The following is a 21549-nucleotide window of genomic DNA, read 5'->3' on the forward strand; positions in this document are numbered from 1 at the left end:
ATGTGGCAAGTACCTTTTCCTGTTGCTATCTCACCATCCCCAACATCCACTCTTGTTTAAGCAGTTAAGAGAGGTTTTGAGTAACACACACATATATTTTATTAGAAATGGGCACGGGAGGAGGGGATTTCTTATTCTCTGGGCATATACTACACTCTCACCACCCTTTCTGCCCCAGCTTGATGCTTCTCCTTGGCTCACAAGACACAGCCTCTCCAGACAAAGCAACAAAGGCAGAGTCTGCTAACAGCAGGATGGTTCTGAGCCCACAGCCTTCCTCTCCTATATGTCTGTCAAATATCTAGGTCGTCATCTGGGTCTTCTTGGTCCACATCATCAAAAGCATCTGGCTCGTAGAAGATGCGGCCAGTGGTCTGGCCTGGCACTGGATGCAGCAGAGCTTGCTGTCTGAGGAAGGAAGAAATGGTGAGGGTGGGTGCTAAGTCAAATCTGGACAGTTCCTTCTAGGTACAAGGATATTAGCGTAGGTAACCCATCCCAGGTCTTTGCTCCTTAAGTTCTGAGAGTGATCAGCGCTGAAGTATCACTAGGTCCTGGACAGGACAGGGACTGTCCTGAACTGCTCTAATAATCCCAGGTCCTTAGCTTGAAGGCAAGGATTTTTCAGTCTTGCTTCACACCCACCCACATACTGAGTACAGAGTAAGAAGCATCTCCTGAGCTCCTATGAACAAACCCTCGAGACACTCATATACATTGTGGTTTTCACTGCTGCCTGGAGAAAAGGGTCACCTCCCCATCTGGTCTGGCTCTATTAGTCCATGGCTACCCAGGGCCCATGGCTTTACTGGAGGGAAATACAGGAAGGTCCTCTATCATTGTGGGAATTGGGTATAGGTGGGTATGGAACCACTCCCTAGACCTGTCTCTGGAGGTGGACTTCAGCCCCTATAAAATCTTGAGGTTAATCAATAACCTGTCATCACCCCACCTTTCTGTGACACAGATGCTGATCCAAGCCCAACCTTACTTTTCAGAGCTGAACTGGAAAGGCAGAGTGAGGCTGTCTTTGGCTTCTCTTTCTTTCTTGGATAAGTGAAGGTTAAAGGTCAAATGACTGGCAGGATCCACCTGTAGGCACAATGCTGTGACCGCTCAGATCTACTTTCCAAGTCCCAGACCCCCAACACTTCTACTCCCCCTCCCCCTTTCCGTGTTTTGAGGCAGGATTTCTCTGTGTAGGCCTGGCTGTCCTAGAACTCACTCTGTAGACCAGGCTGTCCTGGAACTCAGAGATCCCCTTGCCTCTGCCTCCTGAGTGCTGGGACTAAAGGTGTGTGTACAGCTGCCCAGCGAATATCTTGTTTTTATTTTTTCTTTTGCCAGACTCTAAGCTCACACCCTTGCTCTGGCCTTGCCATTTTTTTTTTTTTTTTTTTTTTTGGTTCTTTTTTTCGGAGCTGGGGACCGAACCCAGGGCCTTGCGCTTCCTAGGTAAGCGCTCTACCACTGAGCTAAATCCTCAGCCCCTGGCCTTGCCATTTTTGATACCTGGGTTGTGTGAGGATCCCGGTGTAGCTCAGAATGGAGGGGAAGACCTTCATGGAGATCCAGGCTGAAGTCAGGAAGAATGGAGAACCACCAAGTCTTAGGGAAGAAAAAAAATCCCCTCATTCATTTGCTGTAAGGCACATTCCTTAATTTGCTACATTAATAGACTTTTCTTCCTGAGACAGGGTTTCTCTATGGAGCCCTGGCTGGCCTCTCAAGTGATGGTGTCAAAGGTGTGCACCAGCCTGTCTGTCTGGCTTATGGGCTCTTGAATTGAGCAACCCTGAGTTCAAATTATGGTTCTTACATTAACTACTTAGGTGACTTAAATTTTAACATATTTGGGTTTGTTGCCCAGTCTGAATAACAGGATGAAATAATGACTTCAAGCACAGAAGTAAAACCCAGGTTGGGTGTGGTGGACACCCCTTTAGCCCCAGCACTTGGGAGGCAGAGGCAGACAGATCTCTGTGGGTTCAAAGCTAGCCTTAATCTAAGTTTCAGGCTGAAAAAGCTACACAGTGAGACCCTGCCTACACAAGACAAGAACACCACGGAAGTAACTAGACCAACTGTCCATCCCTGTTTGTTTTTTGAGGTGGCTGCATGGATCACACAGCCCAGGCTGTCTGTTCCTCAGCTTACTAGGGAACTTTAACTCCTGGTTCTTCTGCCTCTGCTTCCCAAGGGAACATCAAAGTTTTTCTTTTTTGAAGATTTATTTATTTTATGTGAGTACACTGTTCCTCTCCTCAGACACACCAGAAGAGGGCATCCGATCCTATTACAGATGGTCGTGAGCCACCATGTGGTTGCTGGGATTTGAACTCAGGACCTCTGGAAGAGCAGTCAGTGCTCTTAACCACTGAGCCATCTCTCCAGCCCCAGGAACGTCAATTTTTATCGCTCATCCCATCTTGCTGCCTGTGCTGGCAGCTTGATGTCAATTCACAGAAGTCATCTAAAAGCAGGAACCTAAATGAGGACAAGCCTCTGTAAGAGCCAGTGGTGGAGTGTTTTCTTATTAGTGATAGATAGATAGATAGATAGATAGATAGATAGATAGATAGATAGATGCCAGTAGGGGCTGGAGAGATGGCTCAGTGGTAAAGAGCACTGACTGTTCTTCCAAAGGTGGTGAATTCAATTCCCAGCAACCACATGGTGGCTCACAGCCATCTGTAATGGGATCTGATGCCCTCTTCTGGTGTGTTTGAAGATAGCTATAGTGTATTCATATGCATAAAATAAGTAAATCTTTAAAAAAAATTAAAAAAGAGAAGCCAGTACACAGTTCTAGATCTCTTCCATGGCCTCTGCATCAGCCCTTGCCTCCCGGTTCCTTGCCCTGTTTGAGTTCCTATCCTGGCTTCCTTTGATGAGGGATGACAATGTGGAAGTGTAAGCCAAATGAATAAACCACTTCATCCTTAAGTTGCTTCTGGTCATGGTGTTTTTATACAGCAATAGAAACCCTGACTAAGAAACTGGCCTTTCTTTGATCCTAATCTCCAGTCTTCTCCGTTGTCTCTCCTGACCTGGTAAGTTGCACGTTGTTGGGGCCTTCGACAGAGGATGGAGGCTGAAGTCTGGTCCATTTTACCACTCAGAGTCACCTCTGTGTGAGCAAGGCTGCTCACTGCTCCCACGGGGCCAGGACCATGAAGCTCTTCATGCAGGAGGCCCAGGACCCGCACCTGCTCTATCAGGGGGTTATCACCTGGACAGGGACAATAAATGCAGAACATGAAAGATAACAGGCATCATTTTCTTGAAGGCCTCGGGGAGCAAACAGTGAAGGGAAGAAAGGAATACCATAACTGGTAACTGGACTTTTATCTTGACCAACCTTAGCATCTCACCACACATCTCTGTGCTTCTGTTAGTCCACACCTTAATTATCCAACATGGATATGATCAGGGGACCACCGACTTCAACACCAACAATTTATCATGTGTCTCCGAACTCTGTAGCCTTGTTAGTTACTGAGCTGCTGTAAGCTGTGTGTATCAGCCTCTTCCTCCCTCCTTGGGAGCACTACCTAAGATACATGGCACTGACCACTTTACCACACTATGCATGGTGTGCATGTGCCATGGCATGCTTGTGGAGATCAGAAGCTTACTTTTGTACACTGTTCTTTTACAATGTGGGATCCAGGTGTTGAATAAAGGTCATTAGATTTGGCAGTAAGCATCGTTACCCACTGAGCTAGCTTGTTGGTTGGCCCAATTTGGTACATTTTAATTCTTTTGTAATTAAAAAAAAGTTTGAGGTAAGGTCTCAGTAGATGGTCTGGACTTGACCAGGCTGGTCTTGAACTCATAAAAGATCAGCCTGCCTCTGGTAGGATTAAAGGTGTAAGCCACCACAGCCAGGTCTAATCAAACAAGTTTATTTTTATTGATGTGTATGAGTATCCAGAGGTCAGAAGAAGGTGTTGGTACTTGATCTCCTAAAACTGGAGAAGCAGGTAGTTGTAGGTGTTGGGAACCAAATTGCAGTCCATTGAAAAAGCAGCACGTGCTCTTAACCACTGAGCCATTCCCCCCAGCTCTCAACATTTGATTTTTTTATATAGGCCAGCATTTTTTTTTTGTTCTTTTTTTCGGAGCTGGGGACTGAACCCAGGGCCTTGTGCTTCCTAGGCAAGCGCTCTACCACTGAGCTAAATCCCCAACCCCCAGGCCAGCATTTTTTTAAAAAAAGATTTATTATTTATATGAGTACATTGTAGCTGTCTTCAGACACCAGAAGATGGCATCAGATCCCATTACTGATGGTTGTGAGCCATGATGTGGTTGCTAGGAATTGAATTCAGGACCTCTGGAAGAGCAACCAGTGCTCTTAACCAATGAGCCATCTCCAGCCCATAGGTCAGCATTTCAGATCAAACTATACAACAATTTCAACTGGCTTATCCTAAAGCTATCATATTCCCAACACTTCCTTTTTTTTGAGACAGGGTCTTATGTTGTCCAGGATGGTTCTGAACTCACAGTAAAGCTAAAGATGACCTAGAACTGATCTGCTTCCCTAGTACAAGGACTAGAGGCCTTCACAACCACATCCCCCCACCCCCATAAGATTTTCTTGTATCTATAGAGCCGCTCCAGGCTCCTATCTGGCCACATTTTGTCTGGCTGATCCCTGCTCTTTGAGATAAGATCCTTTCTCAAGGGATCAGTGCACATATCAAAACAATCCCTCTGCCTTACATCCCCTGTCAGACCATCTTATAATGGCTCCCTTTCACTTTTAGTTATTTATTTTCTTTAGTACTCTTAGGTTGTTCCTTAGTAGAGGAACCCCCCACCTCCTAAGTTCCGGATTACAGGTGTAAACACCTGCCTCGTCCAGTTTGTGTGATCCTGAGAACGCAGCTAGACCTTTGTAAGTGTGGAATTTATTTCCAGCCATTTACTTTTTTATATTTTTTATGACCTGAAAGGTCAGCCTTTGCTTTTCCATTATTTAAAATTGTACCTGATGATGCACTTGTTATACTTGTTAAAGGAGGAATGAGCTATTGAGCACAGCTGCCTGGCTCACATCACCCCTGGCCTCCAGCCTTAGCGCCCTGTACACTGCATGGAAGTACAGGCCTGTACTCAGCCAGGAGGCAAAAGCAGATCAGACGCTCAGGGTGGACCATCCTCTCTGCCCAGCCAGACCCTGCACATCCTCCACCAGGCAAGCGCACGGTGCACAGAAGTATGTGCAGACAAGAATCACACAAAAAAATGTAATCCAAACAAAATCCTCACAGCTCTCTTAATTTAGGTGTATGCTAGAGCTCTAGCAGTGGAGGCAGATGTTCTCGATTCCAGAAAACCCTCGAAAACAGACCCTGTGTAAAAAACCAAGAACAATTAAACAAACAAAACACTCCACCAGGGCTGGAGAGATGGCCGAACATTTAAAGGTTCTTATTTCACAGTCATAAGGACAGATTTGACCCTAGCACCTATATAATAGGCCCAGCACCCAGGAACATGCTGTACCCCAGCTCCATGGGAGGTAGCTGAGGAGCGGGGACTTGCTGGCTTCAAGTCTAACTGAGAACATTTGAGTCCCAGGTTCAGGGGTAGACTCTGTATCAGAGGAATAGACAAAGAATGACAGAGAAGGCACCAATTCTCTCTCTGGCCTCTCTTCACAGAGGCACGTGAGTGAACCTGTACACACACACTTGCACACATCACATATGGGTGTACATACTCCTGTTGCTGTTATTGTTTTTGTTTTTTTGATAGTGTTTCTTTGGGTAGCCTCTAGCTGTCCTGGAACTAGCTCTGTAGACTACTAGGTTGGCCTTGAACTCACAGAAATCCATGCAACTGTCTCTGCCTCCCAAGTGCAGGGGTTAAGTGTATCCACCTATGCCCAGCTAGATACACACATAAGCCTCAAAACAACAAACCTCCAACTCTACCACTCCACCCCCAATTGTCCCCAAAAGGACATGGCAGAATGTCACACTGCAGATCCCTGATGCTTATTGTTGGAAAAAGAAAGGACGACATTCTTTGGCAGGAGGAGCTGGACTAGGGTAAAGAACAAAGGGGGAACCTTCCGCACCTGCACCTGGGTCTACATTTCGCTGGCTCAGAGCATGTAGGGCTTGACAGAGTGTAACACAGGGAATGTGACATAGCAGCCAGCTGAGAGAGTCAAGGGCGATGGTGACAGAGCCACGGTCTGTCCTTCTGCACATGGATCTCAAGGCTTTTAGAGGTCCTTCAGGAGCAGCTTCCCCAGGTTGTGACCAGTTCAGAGGGTCTCTGAAGAGGTCATGGTAAACTAGGCTACAAAGAGAAAACAGGAACACATTACAACCTTGAGTTTCTTCCTAATTTTTGGACTCTTTCTCAATGTTTGCCAACATCTTAAATGTTAATGAAAGCTAATGACTGGAAGGATTTAGTAGCTGACAGCACATAGTTTGGTGTCTCATAACCAAGCTTGGCTTTAGACCCTATTTAAGACCTCCTAACTGGGAATTCTATCCTTTAAAGTTCTTTTTTTTTTCTTTCTTTTTTTTTTCGGAGCTGGGGTCCGAACCCAGGGCCTTGCGCTTGCTAGGCAAGTGCTCTACCACTGAGCTAAATCCCCAATGCCCTGTGACTCCACTTTCAGGGGATCTGATGCCCTTTTCTCAATTCCACAGGTACCTACACTCATGTGCACATATCCATTTACATACAATTATTAAAAAGTACATCTTGGCCTGGAGAGATGGTTCAGCGGTTAAGAGCTGTTTTCCAGAGGTCCTGAGTTCAATTCCCAGCAACCTCATGGTGGCTCACAACCATCTGTAATGGGATCTGATACCGTCTTTTGGTATGTCTGAAGACAGCTACAGTGTACTCATATATATAAAGTCAACCGATCAATCAATCAACTGATCAATCAATCAATCAATGTACCTATCTTGCCAGGCTGTAGTGGAACTTGGGAGGAAGAGGCAGGAGGATCTCTAAGTTCAAGGCCAGCCTGATCTACAGACTGAATGCTACCCAGGACTACAGACACAGAGAAACCCTGTTTTGAAACACAACAACTCCCCTACCCCCTAACCAAACCAAAAAAATTGTTAAACTAGGCATGGTGGTGCAAACATGTAATCCCAGCAGTCAGGAGGCAGAGACAAACATCTCTGTGAGCTAAAGATCTGTCTGGTAGACAGAGTAAGTTCCAGATCAGTCAGGGATATGTACTAGAACCCTGTTTCAGAACCAAAGCCCAAGCAAGAATAACAAAAGCCCTCTCCTGTAGAGATTCCTCTATGCAAAGGCCTCTATCATTTCTTACCACTGCTTTCTAAGATTTACTAGGGCAGGAAGCAAGGTTGCCTCATCTACTCTTCTGTCCCCAGTGTCCTAGCGCAGCTCCAGGTTTTTGATCCTCAGTATAGATACACCTAGTGAGTGAACATGGGTACTGCAGCAACCTTCTCAACTAGTCTCCACATCCAGGCTGCCTTGTTCTGTTACAGTCTCTACAAGGTAATCAATGGACTAGTGTTTCTCAAAGGTATGGTGTGACTCGCTCTCTCCCAACCGTCTTTGGCCCAACACCTAAACTTCTATTGTGCTCTGTGAGTCTTCTGCAGTCAGGTGCCCTTTATCGCTCTGACCTCTCCAGCCTGTCCTTCGTTACTTTGTTGCTTCCTTTGCCTTGAGGAGGAGTGCATCAGCGCAGCAGTGAGTGCTGATGCAAGCCCAGACTCTAGCACTGAATTAAGCAGCATTCTCAACAACTCAAAGGCAGTCGTCTATACTACCAGCTCCTAGGTCAGTAAGTACACTGCCTATCTTTTGACTTCTAGGGTCTTTCCTTTGGATTGCCCAACCTGTCATCACTCCTCACTGCCTCAGTTCCCAGCTACCTGAAACCCCAGCTTCAGATAATCTGATGTTCCTAAAAAACTACCTTCTCCTCTAATTACTATTATTAATAATTTTAGGAGATACGGTCAAAATTGTTATGTGGTCAAGGATGACCCTGAATTTTTGACCTGCCTGTCTACACTTCCTAAGTGCTGGAATCATAGCAGTGCTAGAGATTAGATTCAGGACTCTGAGCAGGCAAAGAAGGCACTTCATTACCAACTGAGACATGCATCTAGTCTCTAAAACAAGTTTAACAAGGATTTTACCTCACTTTTAATCATATGTATATGAGTGTGTGTGAGCACAAGTGCCCAAGGAAGCCAGAAGAGGATGTTAGATACCCTTGAACTGGAAATACAGGTATCCTGTGTAGGTTCTGACAACCAAACCGAGTCCCCTGCAAGGACAGTAGGCACTCTTGACTGCTGAGCCATCTCTCTAGCCCCTATGATTCATTTTTTTTTTCTTTTCTTTTTTTCAGAGCTGGGGACCGAACCCAGGGCCTTGCATCTGCTAGGCAAACGCTCTACCACTGAGCTAAATCCCCAACCCCCTATGATTAATTTTTAATATTAATTTTTAATATTTTTTTAAAGAAAATTTACGTAATGTGCATTGGTGGTTTTGAGTGCATTCATATCTGTGTGTGGGTGTCAGATCTTCTGGATCTAGAGTTACAGATAGTCAGCTGCCAGGTGAGTACTGGGAATTGAACCCAGGTCCTCTGGAAGAATCACCAGTGCTCTTAATCACTGAACCATCTTTCCATCCCCTATTATTTTATCTTCTGAGACAGGATCTCGCTAGGTTGCCTTGGCTGGCTTGTAACTTACTATGAAGACCAGGCTAGCCTTGAATTCATAAGAGACTGACCTGCCTCTGTCTCTCAAGTGCTAGTATAAAGGCATGTGCTACCAGGACCATCTGGATAGTGGGGATTGACCCTAGGGCTTGCTAGGTATTGTGGTACATGTCTTTAATCCCAGCACTCAGGAAACAAGCAGACAGACCTCTGTGTTTGAGTCTAGCTTGGCCTATAAAAGTAGTTCCAATACATTGAGAACTACACAGAGAAAGCCTGTCTTGAAAAACAAAAACAAAAAAGCCTACTTAGAGATCTAAAGATCATTTTTGCTAAACACACTAACTTCACTTGATTCTACACATAATGAAAATAAGATGAAGGCTTGGGGGTTGGGGATTTGGCTCAGTGGTAGAGCGCTTACCTAGGAAGCACAAGGTCCTGGGTTCGGTCCCCAGCCCTGGGGGGGGGGGGGGGGGAGATGAAGGCTTGGATTACTGCCTTCATACTGCGCCTGTCGCTTTACTTCAGTGTTTGAATTAGATTCCACCCACTTCAGCACTTTAGACGTTTGTCATTTTTTTTTTTTAAAAGATTTATTTATTTATTATATATAAGTACACTGTAGCTGTCTTCAGATACACCAGAAGAGGGCATCGGATCTCTTTACAGATGGTTGTGAGCCACCATGTGGTTGCTGGGAATTGAACTCATGACCTCTGGAAGAGCAGTCGGGTGCTCTTAACCGCTGAGCCATCTCTCCAGCCTGACGTTTGTCATTTTTAAAAAGCATTTATTTTATGTATATGAGTACACTGTAGCTGTCCTGAGAAACACCAGAAGAGGGAATCAGATCCCATTACAGATGGTTGTGAGCCACCATGTGGTTGCTAGAAATTGAACTCAGGACCTCTGGAAGAGCACTTTTCTGATTTCTGCAAGTACCAAGGCATGCCCATGGTCCACAAACATACGTAAAACACTTATACACATAAAATAAAATAAATACAAAACCTTTTAAAGTAATTTTGTCTTTTTAACATATAATTGTGGAAAAACCTTAAGAAAACAATCATTTAAGTAACTGTGGTTACTTGTGTTTTTTAAGGAATAAGATTTGCTTTTTTTTTTTTTAATTCATTTATTTTATGTATGTAAGTACACTGTAGCTGTCTTTAGACACACTGGAAGAGAGCATCAGATTCTATTCCAGATGGTTGTGAACCACCATGTGGTTGCTGGGAATTGAACTTCTGATCTTTAGAAGAGCAGCAGTGCTCTTAACTGTTGAGCCATCTCTCCAGCCCGATTTATTTGTTTTATATTTATTATTCGTTTAGAGACAGCGTCTCACTACATAGCTTCCCGACTGGTGTGGAACTCTACTATGTAGACCAGGCTGGCTTCAAATACAAGAGATGTGCCTTTATCTGCCTTGAGTGCAAGGATTAAAAGTGTGTACTACTGCAGTGACCCTTATGTCATTTTTTTTTTTTTTTCCGGAGCTGGGGACCGAACCCAGGGCCTTGCGCTCGCTAGGCAAGCGCTCTACCGCTGAGCTAAATCCCCAACCCTCATTTTTTTTTTTTTTTTTTTTAATTAAAGAAGTCTTAAGGGCCGGAGATGGCTCTGCGGTTTAAGAGCACTGACTGCTCTTCCAGAGGTCCTGAGTTCAAATCCCAGCAACCACATGGTGGCTCACAACCATCTGTAATGAGATCTGATACCCTTTTCTGGTGTCTGAAGACAGTTACTGTGTACTTATATATAATAAATAAAAAAATTAAGTAACACAATCACTTAAAAAAAAATAAGTCTTGGGGTTGGGGATTTAGCTCAGTGGTAGAGCGCTTGCCTAGGAATCGCAAGGCCCTGGGTTTGGTCCCCAGCTCCGAAAAAAAAGAACCAAAAAAAAAAAAAAAGTCTTAAAAAGTTCTGCCAAAAGGTTAATTTAGCCTATTACCCTTTGGAATTAGTATATTCCTTTATCCTGACCTGCATTTTCAATTCGATTCTAGCATCTATGGTCTTGAGCCTTATAACAGCCTCATGTCCCTTTCCATCACTGGTGTGTCCTTTCTCCAATCTAGTCGGCCAAAGTCTCTAAAAGACACTTCCCTAGTCTTTTAATTTTTACTGTCCCAAATCGTACGATCCCAGTTTCTCCACAATACGAGATTCTGTGCTGTCTGTTGAAGAGAAGCTCTTAGCAACTGTAGTCCGAATGAAACCGAATGTATTCTTACCGGCTGTTGACATCAGAGCCGAGACCTTCGCGAAACTCTTCTTCACTCACCTCACAGCCCAGAACGTGGACTTGCTCCCCACTAAGGCAGAGATGAAGGAGATATGTTGAAGAGTGGGGGTACCGGCTCCTTTCCCGGGAAGGACCAGGAGAAGCTGTGGGCTAACTCACCGAAGTGCAGATTTCTTGATAAGAGCCTTCAGGAGACCACGCCCCTCCCACTCCACGGAATCTGTGGAGAGCCAAATATGGGTGAGATATACTGAGCCCTCGGGTCTCCGACCACGGCTCCCACCCCTAGCCGGGTATCCCCGGAGGATCTTCTAGGCTCCCGCTCCTTCAGCCAAGCCCAAGGCTACCACCGCATGCCTTTATCCCTCACCTCGAAGAAGCACCAAACCACCGGTGGCCAACAACGAGTCCAGCATCTCTGACGCCTCAGGACGCCTTCTGATGTCGTCACCACTAAGGAGGCGGGGCATTGAGGATTGCGTCCAACCTTAAAGGACCGCAAAGTCCGGAACGCAGACCCTGTTTTCTTCTTTTTTTATGTTCAGTATTCTCAGAAGGCTTACTCGGAGGGGCCGCTCCTGAGCCTCTGTACACAGTCCTAGAGACGACATCCTTAATCTGTTCTTGCACCATGACTGGGGCGAGAAAGGCCGTTGGAACAGTTATCAGTGGGATGGGGACAAGGATAGAGGTCGCACGAGATCCAATCCCCAAGAAGGTCCGAACCTGGGAATAAATGACGTAACTCAGCCACGCCCACATCGTTCCGGGCTTCTCCCCAGGTCCCGCCCCGCAGTAACCTTGTGCGCGTGCGTAACGCTGCATCCTTGGTCAGAGCACTGCTTTCCTTAACTCTACCCTCCCTCTTCAGAATGAGTTGAGGGAAACATCAATCCCGGGGAAGTGAATACACGTCACTACCGGAAGTAATGTCAGAGGGGAAGAGGAGGAGGGAAGAGAGGAGGAGGGAGCCCTTTGGGCGGTAAAATGGCGCCTGTCAGAGTGGGAAGCCCAGCTGCAGAGGCTGCAGCCCCGCTCCTCAGCGGCTAAGAGATCCTGACCTCGGGGAGGGGGAGGCCACTCCGGCCCAGCGCTCCGCGCCTTTTGGCTCCCCCTCCCCTTCCTTCCCAGCTCCTGCGCTCAGGGGCCCCAAGAGTCGCGGCAGCCCATCGCGCGCCGCCGCCCCCGCCCGCCCCCTTCCCGGGGCAGACCCCTAGCGCGCCTGCGCAGAGGGCCACCCTTCGCTTCCCCCTTCCCCTCCCATCTCCCTCCCTCCCTTCTCCCTAGCCCCCTCCCCCACTGCCCCCTCCCCCAATTCTCCATCCCCTTCCCTCCTGGTCTCAGAGGACCCTGTCCTAGCCCGACCTGTTTCGGCCTGCAGCCCACGCGAAGTCGTCGGTGCCACTTCCCGCTCATGTGGGCCCCCGCGGGCTGCCCACGCCAGTCCCCCAGTTCCCGGTTCCGCTGGGCTTTCCCTTTGCTGGGGGTGGCTTTCTGAGCCACCCACTCCGTGCTCATCTCTGCAGCCTCTCCTGCCGCTCGGGGCCCCCGTTCCCCCTCCCTGCGGCGGGGGGCTGCCCCCGGGGGGCTGGCGGAGCTGGGCCGCGGGGGCCCCGGGGCCGGCGGTGCCGGGGTCATCGGGATGATGCGGACGCAGTGTCTGCTGGGGCTGCGCACGTTCGTGGCCTTCGCCGCCAAGCTCTGGAGCTTCTTTATTTACCTTTTGCGGAGGCAGATCCGCACGGTGAGTTTGCGTGGGTGCTGGCAGTGGTGGGGTCCTCTGTCCACGGTGCTCACGAAATTTTGGGATAGTGTTGGGCCTCTGTTTTAGGCCTAGGAGGGGAGCCTTAGCCAGAGCTTTACTCGTTGGAGAAGTAGGACACCTTTAAGCAGGATTTAGACCTTAATAAAAGAACCACAATTTTTAGTGGGCTTGATTTTTTTTTTTAATCTGCCTGGGGTAGAATTTGGCAGTTCTTGGGGGGCTAGAATGGTGCTTTCTTTAAGAAAGCTAGAGTTTGTTGCTAAAGAAAGAAGAGGCGGGGAACACCTGTTTGCTGGTAGCCAGAACTGTTGATATGGGCTTTGGAAAGACCCTCCTGTTGAAAGAGTCAGACTTCTTTGTCACTGGTGTGGGTGGGTAGGAGGGCATATGTAGCAGGGATGGGAACTTGGGAGAAAAGCCTTGGGTGTGAAGGAACTCTTCCAGAATGGCTCTGGAAATCTCTAGCATGTGCATATGGGCTTGTTAAGACCTTGGGACAAGAAAACCGATGCTTTTACAGTAGGTGTCTTTAGTTGTTAAGAGGGAGCACATTAAAGTTGGGTGTCTCATTAGAAGACCTGGCTGTTAGCTGGAGAGCTTGCATCTGAAGGTGGACATGTTTCTCCAGGAGACTCTAGCAATTATGAAGGGATACCTGGAGTGTAGAGACTGTTTGGATGAACCCAAGCATCTCTGGGTTCTCTCCCTCAAGCTTTTCTCCAAGGTAAAAATTACTTAAGCTACCATCGCTTCTTAGTGAATATGCCCTCATCACTTCTTCACCTCTGGAGGAAATCTCCTGAAGTCAGATTCTGAGGGAAATGAGTGAGCTGGGTGTAGGCTTTGGCAGCCTAGGTCAAGAGAATTCCCAGAAGGACTTTGGTGTACTGGTAGAAGACTTGACTGAATGACTTGGACTTGAGTTCATTCTCTAGTTCATTCTGGTCTGTTTATTTCTTCCACTTCCTGCTTTAGGGTTAGGATTATTCTGGGTGGTGGTCATAAGCACACCTAGTCTCCTTAGATAAGATAGGATCTATTCAGGGTGTGTGAGGCTGACCTGGTGTGGGCCTAACTCCTCTGGTTTCCTTCGTGCATTGACTTCTCATCCTTTCTTTCTGACCTTGCCCTGAGAGAATCCTACCTCTTCTCACAGCTCTTTTTTTTTTTTTTTTTTTTGAGTATAGTAGTGCTCATCTCTGCATCTTTAGCCCAGCTATTGGAAGACTAGTTAACTTCCTAAACTGCTCTCTTCTGTAAATCACTGACCCCACAGCCTTTTGTCCTCCCTTTCCTTCTTCCCTTCCAGTCTGGTTTCTTCCCCACGCCCTCTCTGGCAGAAACTTGGAGCATTCCCTACATGCCCAGCATGTGCAACCCGAGATAGCAGGGCAAGACACCCGAGCTGTGTCAGCTCTCATCACAAGCTCAGGGAGAAGAGAAGGGCAGATGCCTTGGGATTAAAGAAGAGTGGGCCTTCTGGTTTCCAAGCAGGGGATGTGTGGCTTAGGGCCTAGGAGTGGACTGGAGAACATTTGTATGTTAGAACAGAGCAGGGGAAGGAATTGCCAAGCTCCGCATAGGAGCTCTGGGGATTAGGAATTAGCTTTAGAGAAGCCTTGGGGAAGCAGAGCTGGGAAGCTCAAGGTGGTGCTGTTCCCTTTCCCACCTTTCTGTAACAGTCCTTGCTTCTCCTGGCCTTCTGTACATCCTGTGAGCTTGTCAAGTAGAATGTTTTCATGTTTTCTACATTCCCCTGGGCACCAGGATAAAGGGCTCTTCAGAGATTCACTACAGCTTGTGACTTGGCTAGTAGAAACAGAAGCGGACAGGTGGCTGGTTAAAATAGTCCTAGTGGCCTCTAGCCAGAGGAACTTAACTGACCTGACACCCCTGGATTCCCTCAGCTACTGTTCCCCTCAATGATCCAAGGACTTCCTTTCCTCATTCCTTCTCTGCCCACTAAGAGTCTGAGACTCTTGCTTCCCATTGAAAGATGACAAGAGTCACCAGTGAAGAACTCTTGAGGTGAAGGGGGGTGGTACTGTGTGTCTCCTTGTTCAGTGTAGCAGGATAATATCACATTAAGAGATACTCTGCTCTTAAGTCATTATCCTTGCTACAGTCTTTGAGACACTGCAAGATTAGGCATGACTGAGAGGAATTCTTGTTCTTATGGAGGATTCATTTTAACTAAGGGGCTAAATCTAGCTGTGCAATCCTAAGCATGGAGGCATTTAATCCTTGTTGCCTATTTCATTGTTCTTGATACAAGGGTAATGACAATATTACTAGGATTTTGTTTTCATGGTGCTGGGAATCGAACCGAGATTGAACCTAATTGTCTATTGGATAAGTGTCCTACTGTTGAACTTTCCCTGTATCCCTGTTAGGATTATGTATGAGGTTCTAATCATATATACAGTGCCTAGCATATGATAAATGTTCAGTATTTGCTGTTATTGTAATTAGGAAGATTTAAGGGATTCTAATTCTCATCTCCCACTGTTCTTAGGTAATTCAGTATCAAACTGTTCGATATGATATCCTTCCCTTATCTCCTTTGTCCCGGAATCGACTAGGTGAGTATGTCAGATAGGACAGCTACTAGAAGGTGAAGCAGGGCTTTGGGCTGGAGGTCACTTGGTGTTATTCCTTCCCATTGTGGTTCAGCCCAGGTGAAGAGGAAGATCCTGGTGCTGGATCTGGATGAAACCCTTATTCATTCTCACCACGATGGGGTCCTGAGGCCTACAGTGAGGCCTGGAACACCTCCTGATTTCATCCTGAAGGTGTGTGGAGATTGTGGAATGTTTGTGTCTCTCACTGTGTCTTCCCAGGCTTGGTGTCAGGGCTTGGCAAGGCCTGGCACCAGGGTCAGCCAGAAGGAGAAAAGCAGGTGGTGGGCACGGGGCAGGGCCGGTGTGGTGGTGCTTAGTTCCCTTACCTTTTCCCCGTTCTCTGCAGGTGGTAATAGACAAACATCCTGTCCGGTTTTTTGTACATAAGAGACCCCATGTGGATTTCTTCTTAGAAGTGGTGAGTGTGCATGAGCCAACTGGAGCTCCCTGTTAAAAGAACGGTTGTAGAGTTCTAGGTGCTTACGTGTCTAGAGGAGAGGGTGAGAAGTTGGAGTAGTAGTTGGGGTTCTTTCTCTAGAGGAACAGAACCATTAGAATATGAATATATTGATATATTTTTAGCTTACATTAAAATAATAACAAGTGGTTTCATACCTGAGAAGCTGAGAACCTGTTTGAGAATCCTCAAGCTGGGTTGCTCAGCAGTGGGAGCAGCCTACAGTGTTTGCCTCAGGTTGGAGAGGGTGACAATGTGGTAGTTGCTCAGCCTATGAAGCTGGTGCTGAAAAGCTGGAAGGTTTCTGAAGTGCTGTGGGTCCTTAGATAATGATAGGCACCTGGGAATGCTGGGCGTGACCTCAGTGGAGGGAGCAGCTGCTGCAGCGTGGCGCCTCAGCACAGAGGCAGGAGGGAAGGTCAGATGAGGAAGAGGCAAACAGTCCTTCTATTGTGCCTTCCTACCTGGGCTGCGGTCGAAGGATCCACCAATGCTCGAGGCGGGTCTTCCCGCCTCAGTTAAGGCGGTGAGGATGGTTCTTCTGTTGAGCTCCCTATTGGTGTTCTAACTTGTGGCAAATTGACATTAAAACTAAACATTACAATCCATCCTTTGTTACTTAGGAAATTAACATGTCACTTTAAAAACCATAATCTTGGGTGGAAGGGATGGCTCCGAGGTGGATAATACTTGTTGCTCATTCAGACGGTCTGATGCTGTGTATAAGCACCCGTAGCAGGTAGCCCCTGAGTACTTGTAACTCCAGCTCCAAGGCCTTTGATCTCCATGGGTACTTGTACTCATGTACACTCCCACATCCACATAAACTTAAAAAAATCAAAAATAAAAGTGAGAAGTCATAACTTTATGCAGGGACATACAAATAAATCTTAAAAACTATACCTTTATTCCCTAAATCTCATGTTCACTTAGTAATATAAAGTAAAACTTTAAAAGTCCCACAGTCTTCAAAAAATTCAAGCTGGGAGGTGGTGCTGCATGCCTTAATTCTGGACTTGGGAAGAAGATCTCTGAATCTCTGAGTTCTAGGCCAGCCTAGGCCACAGAGTAAGTCCCAGGACAGCCAGGACTACACAGAGAAACTCTGTCTTGCAAAAAAAAAAAAAAAAGTTTAAAGCCTCTTTAAAATATTCAGTCTTAATTCAAGAGGAAAGATCCAGGGTACAATCAAATCATAGCAAAACTAACATCTGGTACTGCAAACCAAATCCCACAGCTCAGTGTCTGACATCTGGGACCCACCTATGGTCTCCTGGGCTCCGAAGAGCTTGGGTAGCATCGCTTCTCCAGTTCTGCCATTCGTAGCACAAACAGCTTGTCTCAGGCACAGGCCAGCTGTGCTCCACATCTGCCATCATCGTCCATGGTCATCCAGTGATCCTGGCTGCTGGCACGTTTACCATTTGCCTCCTAGCTTCTCCCCAGGAACTCTAACCTTTTCACTAAGAAGCCTTAGCTTTTCTTCCTACTCTTTCAGTCCTGGGCTTTCCACTGTAATTGAGTCTGTACCTTCATCAGTGGACTCTCCTGGCCTTTCATAGTGCCAGGCTTCAACTTTTCTCCTTTAATTCTGGGTCTGTCATACCTCTAAACAAGTAGTGCCATGTGGGGCTCTGAGATACATACCATTGGCTGTCACCTTAGATGTAGCCTCAGCCCCTATAGACCATAACTTCTGTGTGCCAACCCTGAGGAAATAGGTTTTAGAAGATTTCACGGGGTTGGGGATTTAGCTCAGTGGTAGAGCGCTTGCCTAGGAAGCGCAAGGCCCTGGGTTCGGTCCCCAGCTCCGAAAAAAAGAACCCCCCCCCCCAAAAAAAAAAGATTTCACCTCAGTTGATGCTGGTCTCTTACAAGCGATTCTTCAGCCTTAGCTAAGCAGCATCCATTAAAGCACAGGTTTCTCTTCCACAGACTTGTTATGTTGTTGTTTGAGACAGGATCTCTCCATGTAGTCCTGACTGTCCTGGAACTCACTATGGAGGTCAGGCTGGCCCCCAACTCAACAAGAGATCTACCTGCCTCTGCCTCTCTAGTGCTGAGAATAAAGGTGTACTTCCTCATGCTTGGCTTTGGGCCATAGATTTTTTTTTTTCTTAAAGAGTTGTTTTTGGTATTTTGTTTTTTAAGTTTTATACGTGTGTGTGAGTGCCTGCATGAATGTCTGTGTACCATGTGCATGCCCGATGTCCATAGAGGCCTGTCAATGGAACACACAGAACCAGGGGTGCAGGCAGTTACATGGTGCCTGATGTGGGTGCTATGTCTACAAAGTCTTTTTTTCTTTTTTCTTTTTTCTTTCTTTTTTTTTTTTTTTCCAGAGCTGGGGACCGAACCCAGGGCCTTGTGCTTGCTAGGCAAGCGCTCTACCACTGAGCTAAATCCCCAACCCTGTCCACAAAATCTTAACCCAAAATATTACGCTAACTGTTCTGGTAGTCTTGGTTTCCCTCTGAAACTTTACAAGCCAAGCCTCTGTTGTCTGCATAGTTCTCAGCATTATCTTCTAAGCTCTCCCAGAACAGCTCACTGCAATAAGCATTCAGTGCTTTCTTCAGCTCAAAAGTTTCAAATGCTTCCACAATCCTCTCTCAAATCAACCTCGTCCAGTCTGTCACAGCAAGATCCCATTTTCTGCTGCCAATTTGTAGTAGGATTTTCTATAGGAGCAAAATTGATAAGATGAATATGTATTAAAAGAATTTATTCATTTATGTTAAATGAGTAACGAGTTGTACACCTGAGAGGCTGAGAGCCTAGTAAATGCTATGTCCTTGTTGGAGAGGTGGATGACACGAAAATTGCTTAATCCACTGAAGGCAGTGCTATCTCTGGGTGGGCTGTCCTGAGTTGTGTAAGAAAGCAAGCCAGTGAGCAGCATTCCTCTGTGATCTACTAGTTTCTACCTCCACGGTGCCTGCTGTGGCTTCCTGCTTTGATTTCCTGACTTCCCTTAGTGATGGAATGTGACCTGAGCATTATAAATGCGATAAATGCGATAAATTCTTTGCTCAAGTTGGTTTTGGTCAGTGTTTAGTTATAACAACAGAAAGGCAAACCAGGACCGTGAATAAGGACAGTTCAGTAAAGGAGAGGCTGGGGAGGACAGGCAAGGGAACGGCTTTCAGTAGCTGGGGTTACAGTGATACATTCTGTTCTTTCACAGGCATCCTGCACTTTTACATTTGTACCTCTGAATCTCCCCCCCCCCCCCCCCCCCCCCCGGAGCTGGGGACCGAACCCAGGGCCTTGCGCTTCCTAGGCAAGCGTTCTACCACTGAGCTAAATCCCCAACCCTGTACCTTTGAATCTTAAGGGTCTTGGTTGCCTCAGACATTGGGCGTGGAAGCTTGGCAGGGAGTTCAAATACCTTGAGTTTTCACAGCCATTTGGTGTTACTTGAAGACTGAAAAAGAACCATTATGTCTAAATGTTAGTTAGTTTGTATGACACTGTATTCCCCTCCAACCTCCTTCAGGTAAGCCAGTGGTATGAGCTTGTGGTGTTTACAGCAAGCATGGAAATTTATGGCTCTGCTGTGGCAGATAAACTGGACAATAGCAGAAGCATTCTTAAGAGGAGATACTACAGACAGGTAAGGAGCCAGAGTCAGGTTTGAGTGGCAGGTTACGAGGGTGGGAGGTGTGAGTGGGGCTGAGGGGTGGGTGTGCTAACTAGTCCTCTGCATTTTCAGCACTGCACTTTGGAGTTGGGCAGCTACATCAAAGACCTCTCTGTGGTCCACAGTGACCTTTCCAGCATCGTGATCCTGGACAACTCCCCTGGGGCTTACAGGAGCCACCCAGGTATGGGAAAAGGTCTGTCAGGCCCAAGACATGCTTCTAAGGACATTTTAGTTAGGTTTTATTTCTGAGACAAGGTCTTCTTATATAACCCAGGCTGGCCTGACCTGACTCTGTCTTAGTGGTTCTGGGAGTGGAACCCAGGACCTCACACTAAATCCTAGGCAAGCATTATACTATTCAGCTATACCTCTAACTCCTTGAGAGGGTGAATGCAGGAAGCTAGGAGGCAGAAGAGTTGGGTCCTAGTTCAGAGTTTGGATTCCCTACTGTATTACAGATCTGAATGTAAGTTGTGTTTCTGTTTTAAATGAGGTATCCACTCTTATATGGGATATAAGACTATAAATGGGACTTCTTTATTAAATTCACTTCGAGTGAGGCACAGGTGTAGTTTGACCAGAACTCTAACCTCAAGCTGTTGGGAAGTCTATTAATTCACTTTGACATTTAAGGAAAAAGAAGATTTTAGGTGATTGACTTTTGGTGGGTGAAAAATGGGGACTTATAAGTAATAATATTGAGGAAAGTCTCATAGGCTCTTCTGAATTTTTTGCATTTTCTCAATTTTAATTTTACCTACCCTAGACAATGCCATCCCCATCAAATCCTGGTTCAGTGACCCCAGTGACACAGCCCTTCTCAACCTTCTCCCAATGTTGGACGCCCTCAGGTAAGGGAGGTGGCCTGTAGACTATAGGTTTTGTTCTTTTTTTTTTGGAGACAAATTCTTTTTATGTAGCCTATGCTGGCTTGGAACTTGCTTCTTGGACCTTGTTTTCGCTTCTCCAGTGCTGTGATTACAGGAGTACACTACCAAAACTGGCAGGATTTGGATTGCCAAGGAAAAGAGGTGTGGGAAATCTAAAAGAATTGGGGGGGAAAAGGCATTCAGAACTTAAGTGTGTGGGCCAGGTCTTCCTACTCATTACTCGTACCCTTTTGGCTTCTGTCCAGTTTCACTGTGTGAAAGTGTTATTGAGTTGTGTCTTGTCCAGTGAGACTCCGTTGTGTTAGTGTTGTCAACTGTAAGGTAGTCCACCAACGCAAGTTCCTGTCATTCCAGGTTCACTGCTGATGTCCGATCGGTGCTGAGCCGAAACCTTCACCAACATAGGCTCTGGTGACAGCTGCTCCCCCTCCACCTGAGTTGGGGTGGAGGGGAAAGGGAGGGAGAACTCTTCGGACGGCCGTCTGTAGCCCTGTCCAGTGTGAGGACTGCCTGGGCAGAGTCTGCTCCTCCCGCCCCTCTCTGCCCTGGGAGCCCTACACTCCGCTTACGGAGTCAGGATGGACACATGGGCCAGACTGTGAAGCAGCCTCACTCTTTGTGTTCACACTCCGTGGAAATGCCAGACTGGGACAGGCGAAGGCCTAGGGGAACCGAAACCGTCTGGTGAAGAGGCAGGACTGGCCAGAGTGACAGACATATCCCAGAGGCTCAAAAGAAGCCAATTCAACTTTGTTGTGATTTGATTTTTTAAAAACTCTTATACAAAACTGATCTAATTCTTCACTCCTGCTCCAAGGGCTGGGCTGTGGGTGGGGACTGGGATTTCGGGCCACTGGATCTTCCTCAGTCTTGTCCCTTCCTTACTTTTCCTCATTTTTTTTCTTTCCCCAACCCCCCAATACCTGTAATCAGCTCCTTTCTTCCTTCCTCTTTTAAACCATGCATTATAACTTTGAAACCAAAGCTGCCCTAGATCCTTCTCTGATGTTTTTGGAGGGAACTTTGTTACATTTGCTCTGCCTCTGAAGCAGAGGGGCAAGATGCTGTTTGGAGTGCGGAAGTGGGATTCAGCACAGGGATAAAGTAATTTATGCCGGTGTTTGGCTGGAAAAGCCCCACTGACTGGATAGAGTCCCTGATGCACAGTGGAAGAGCAACTTTAGGACATAGAAGGCTGAAGAG

General features: G+C 46.7%; 2 protein-coding genes and 1 long non-coding RNA gene across 8 annotated transcripts; 1 reads left to right on the top strand and 2 right to left on the bottom strand.

The window, feature by feature from the left end:
- Positions 1 to 74: 74 nt before the first annotated feature.
- Elp5 (elongator acetyltransferase complex subunit 5) lies at positions 75 to 12385 on the bottom strand. 5 transcript variants are annotated; one of them, NM_001001718.2, is made up of 9 exons: positions 12333 to 12385; positions 11338 to 11693; positions 11127 to 11187; positions 10957 to 11037; positions 6101 to 6321; positions 3051 to 3232; positions 1513 to 1608; positions 992 to 1092; positions 75 to 408 (listed from the first exon to the last, which is right to left on the bottom strand). In NM_001001718.2, the coding sequence occupies exons 2-9, from the start codon at positions 11381 to 11383 to the stop codon at positions 294 to 296; spliced, it is 903 nt and encodes a 300-aa protein (NP_001001718.2). In that variant the 5' UTR covers positions 11384 to 11693; positions 12333 to 12385; the 3' UTR covers positions 75 to 293. The 5 variants fall into 5 exon arrangements, with proteins under 5 accessions (NP_001001718.2, XP_087426575.1, XP_087426578.1 ...); XM_087570449.1 differs by lacking the exon at positions 12333 to 12385 and having other exon boundaries at positions 6095 to 6321; positions 11338 to 11387; XM_087570452.1 differs by lacking the exons at positions 6101 to 6321; positions 12333 to 12385 and having other exon boundaries at positions 11338 to 11387.
- On the top strand, positions 11902 to 21330 carry Ctdnep1 (CTD nuclear envelope phosphatase 1). 2 transcript variants are annotated; one of them, XM_087570454.1, is made up of 9 exons: positions 11902 to 12711; positions 13361 to 13456; positions 15248 to 15314; positions 15406 to 15524; positions 15700 to 15771; positions 19310 to 19426; positions 19526 to 19637; positions 20223 to 20307; positions 20701 to 21330. In XM_087570454.1, exons 1-9 carry the CDS (start codon positions 12610 to 12612, stop codon positions 20759 to 20761), a joined length of 831 nt encoding a protein of 276 aa, XP_087426580.1. In that variant the 5' UTR covers positions 11902 to 12609; the 3' UTR covers positions 20762 to 21330. The 2 variants fall into 2 exon arrangements, with proteins under 2 accessions (XP_087426580.1, NP_001093964.1); NM_001100494.1 differs by lacking the exon at positions 13361 to 13456 and having other exon boundaries at positions 12406 to 12711.
- Positions 12688 to 17862, bottom strand: LOC148002937 (uncharacterized). The gene is made up of 5 exons (XR_015631760.1): positions 17074 to 17862; positions 15969 to 16637; positions 15680 to 15800; positions 14402 to 14541; positions 12688 to 12869 (listed from the first exon to the last, which is right to left on the bottom strand). It is a non-coding gene; the product is annotated as an uncharacterized LOC148002937 (long non-coding RNA).
- Positions 21331 to 21549: the final 219 nt, after the last annotated feature.

Source organism: Rattus norvegicus, chromosome 10 (genome assembly GCF_021556685.1).
Source record: "Rattus norvegicus strain SHRSP/BbbUtx chromosome 10, alternate assembly SHRSP_T2T, whole genome shotgun sequence".
NCBI classification, from domain to species: domain Eukaryota; kingdom Metazoa; phylum Chordata; class Mammalia; order Rodentia; family Muridae; genus Rattus; species Rattus norvegicus.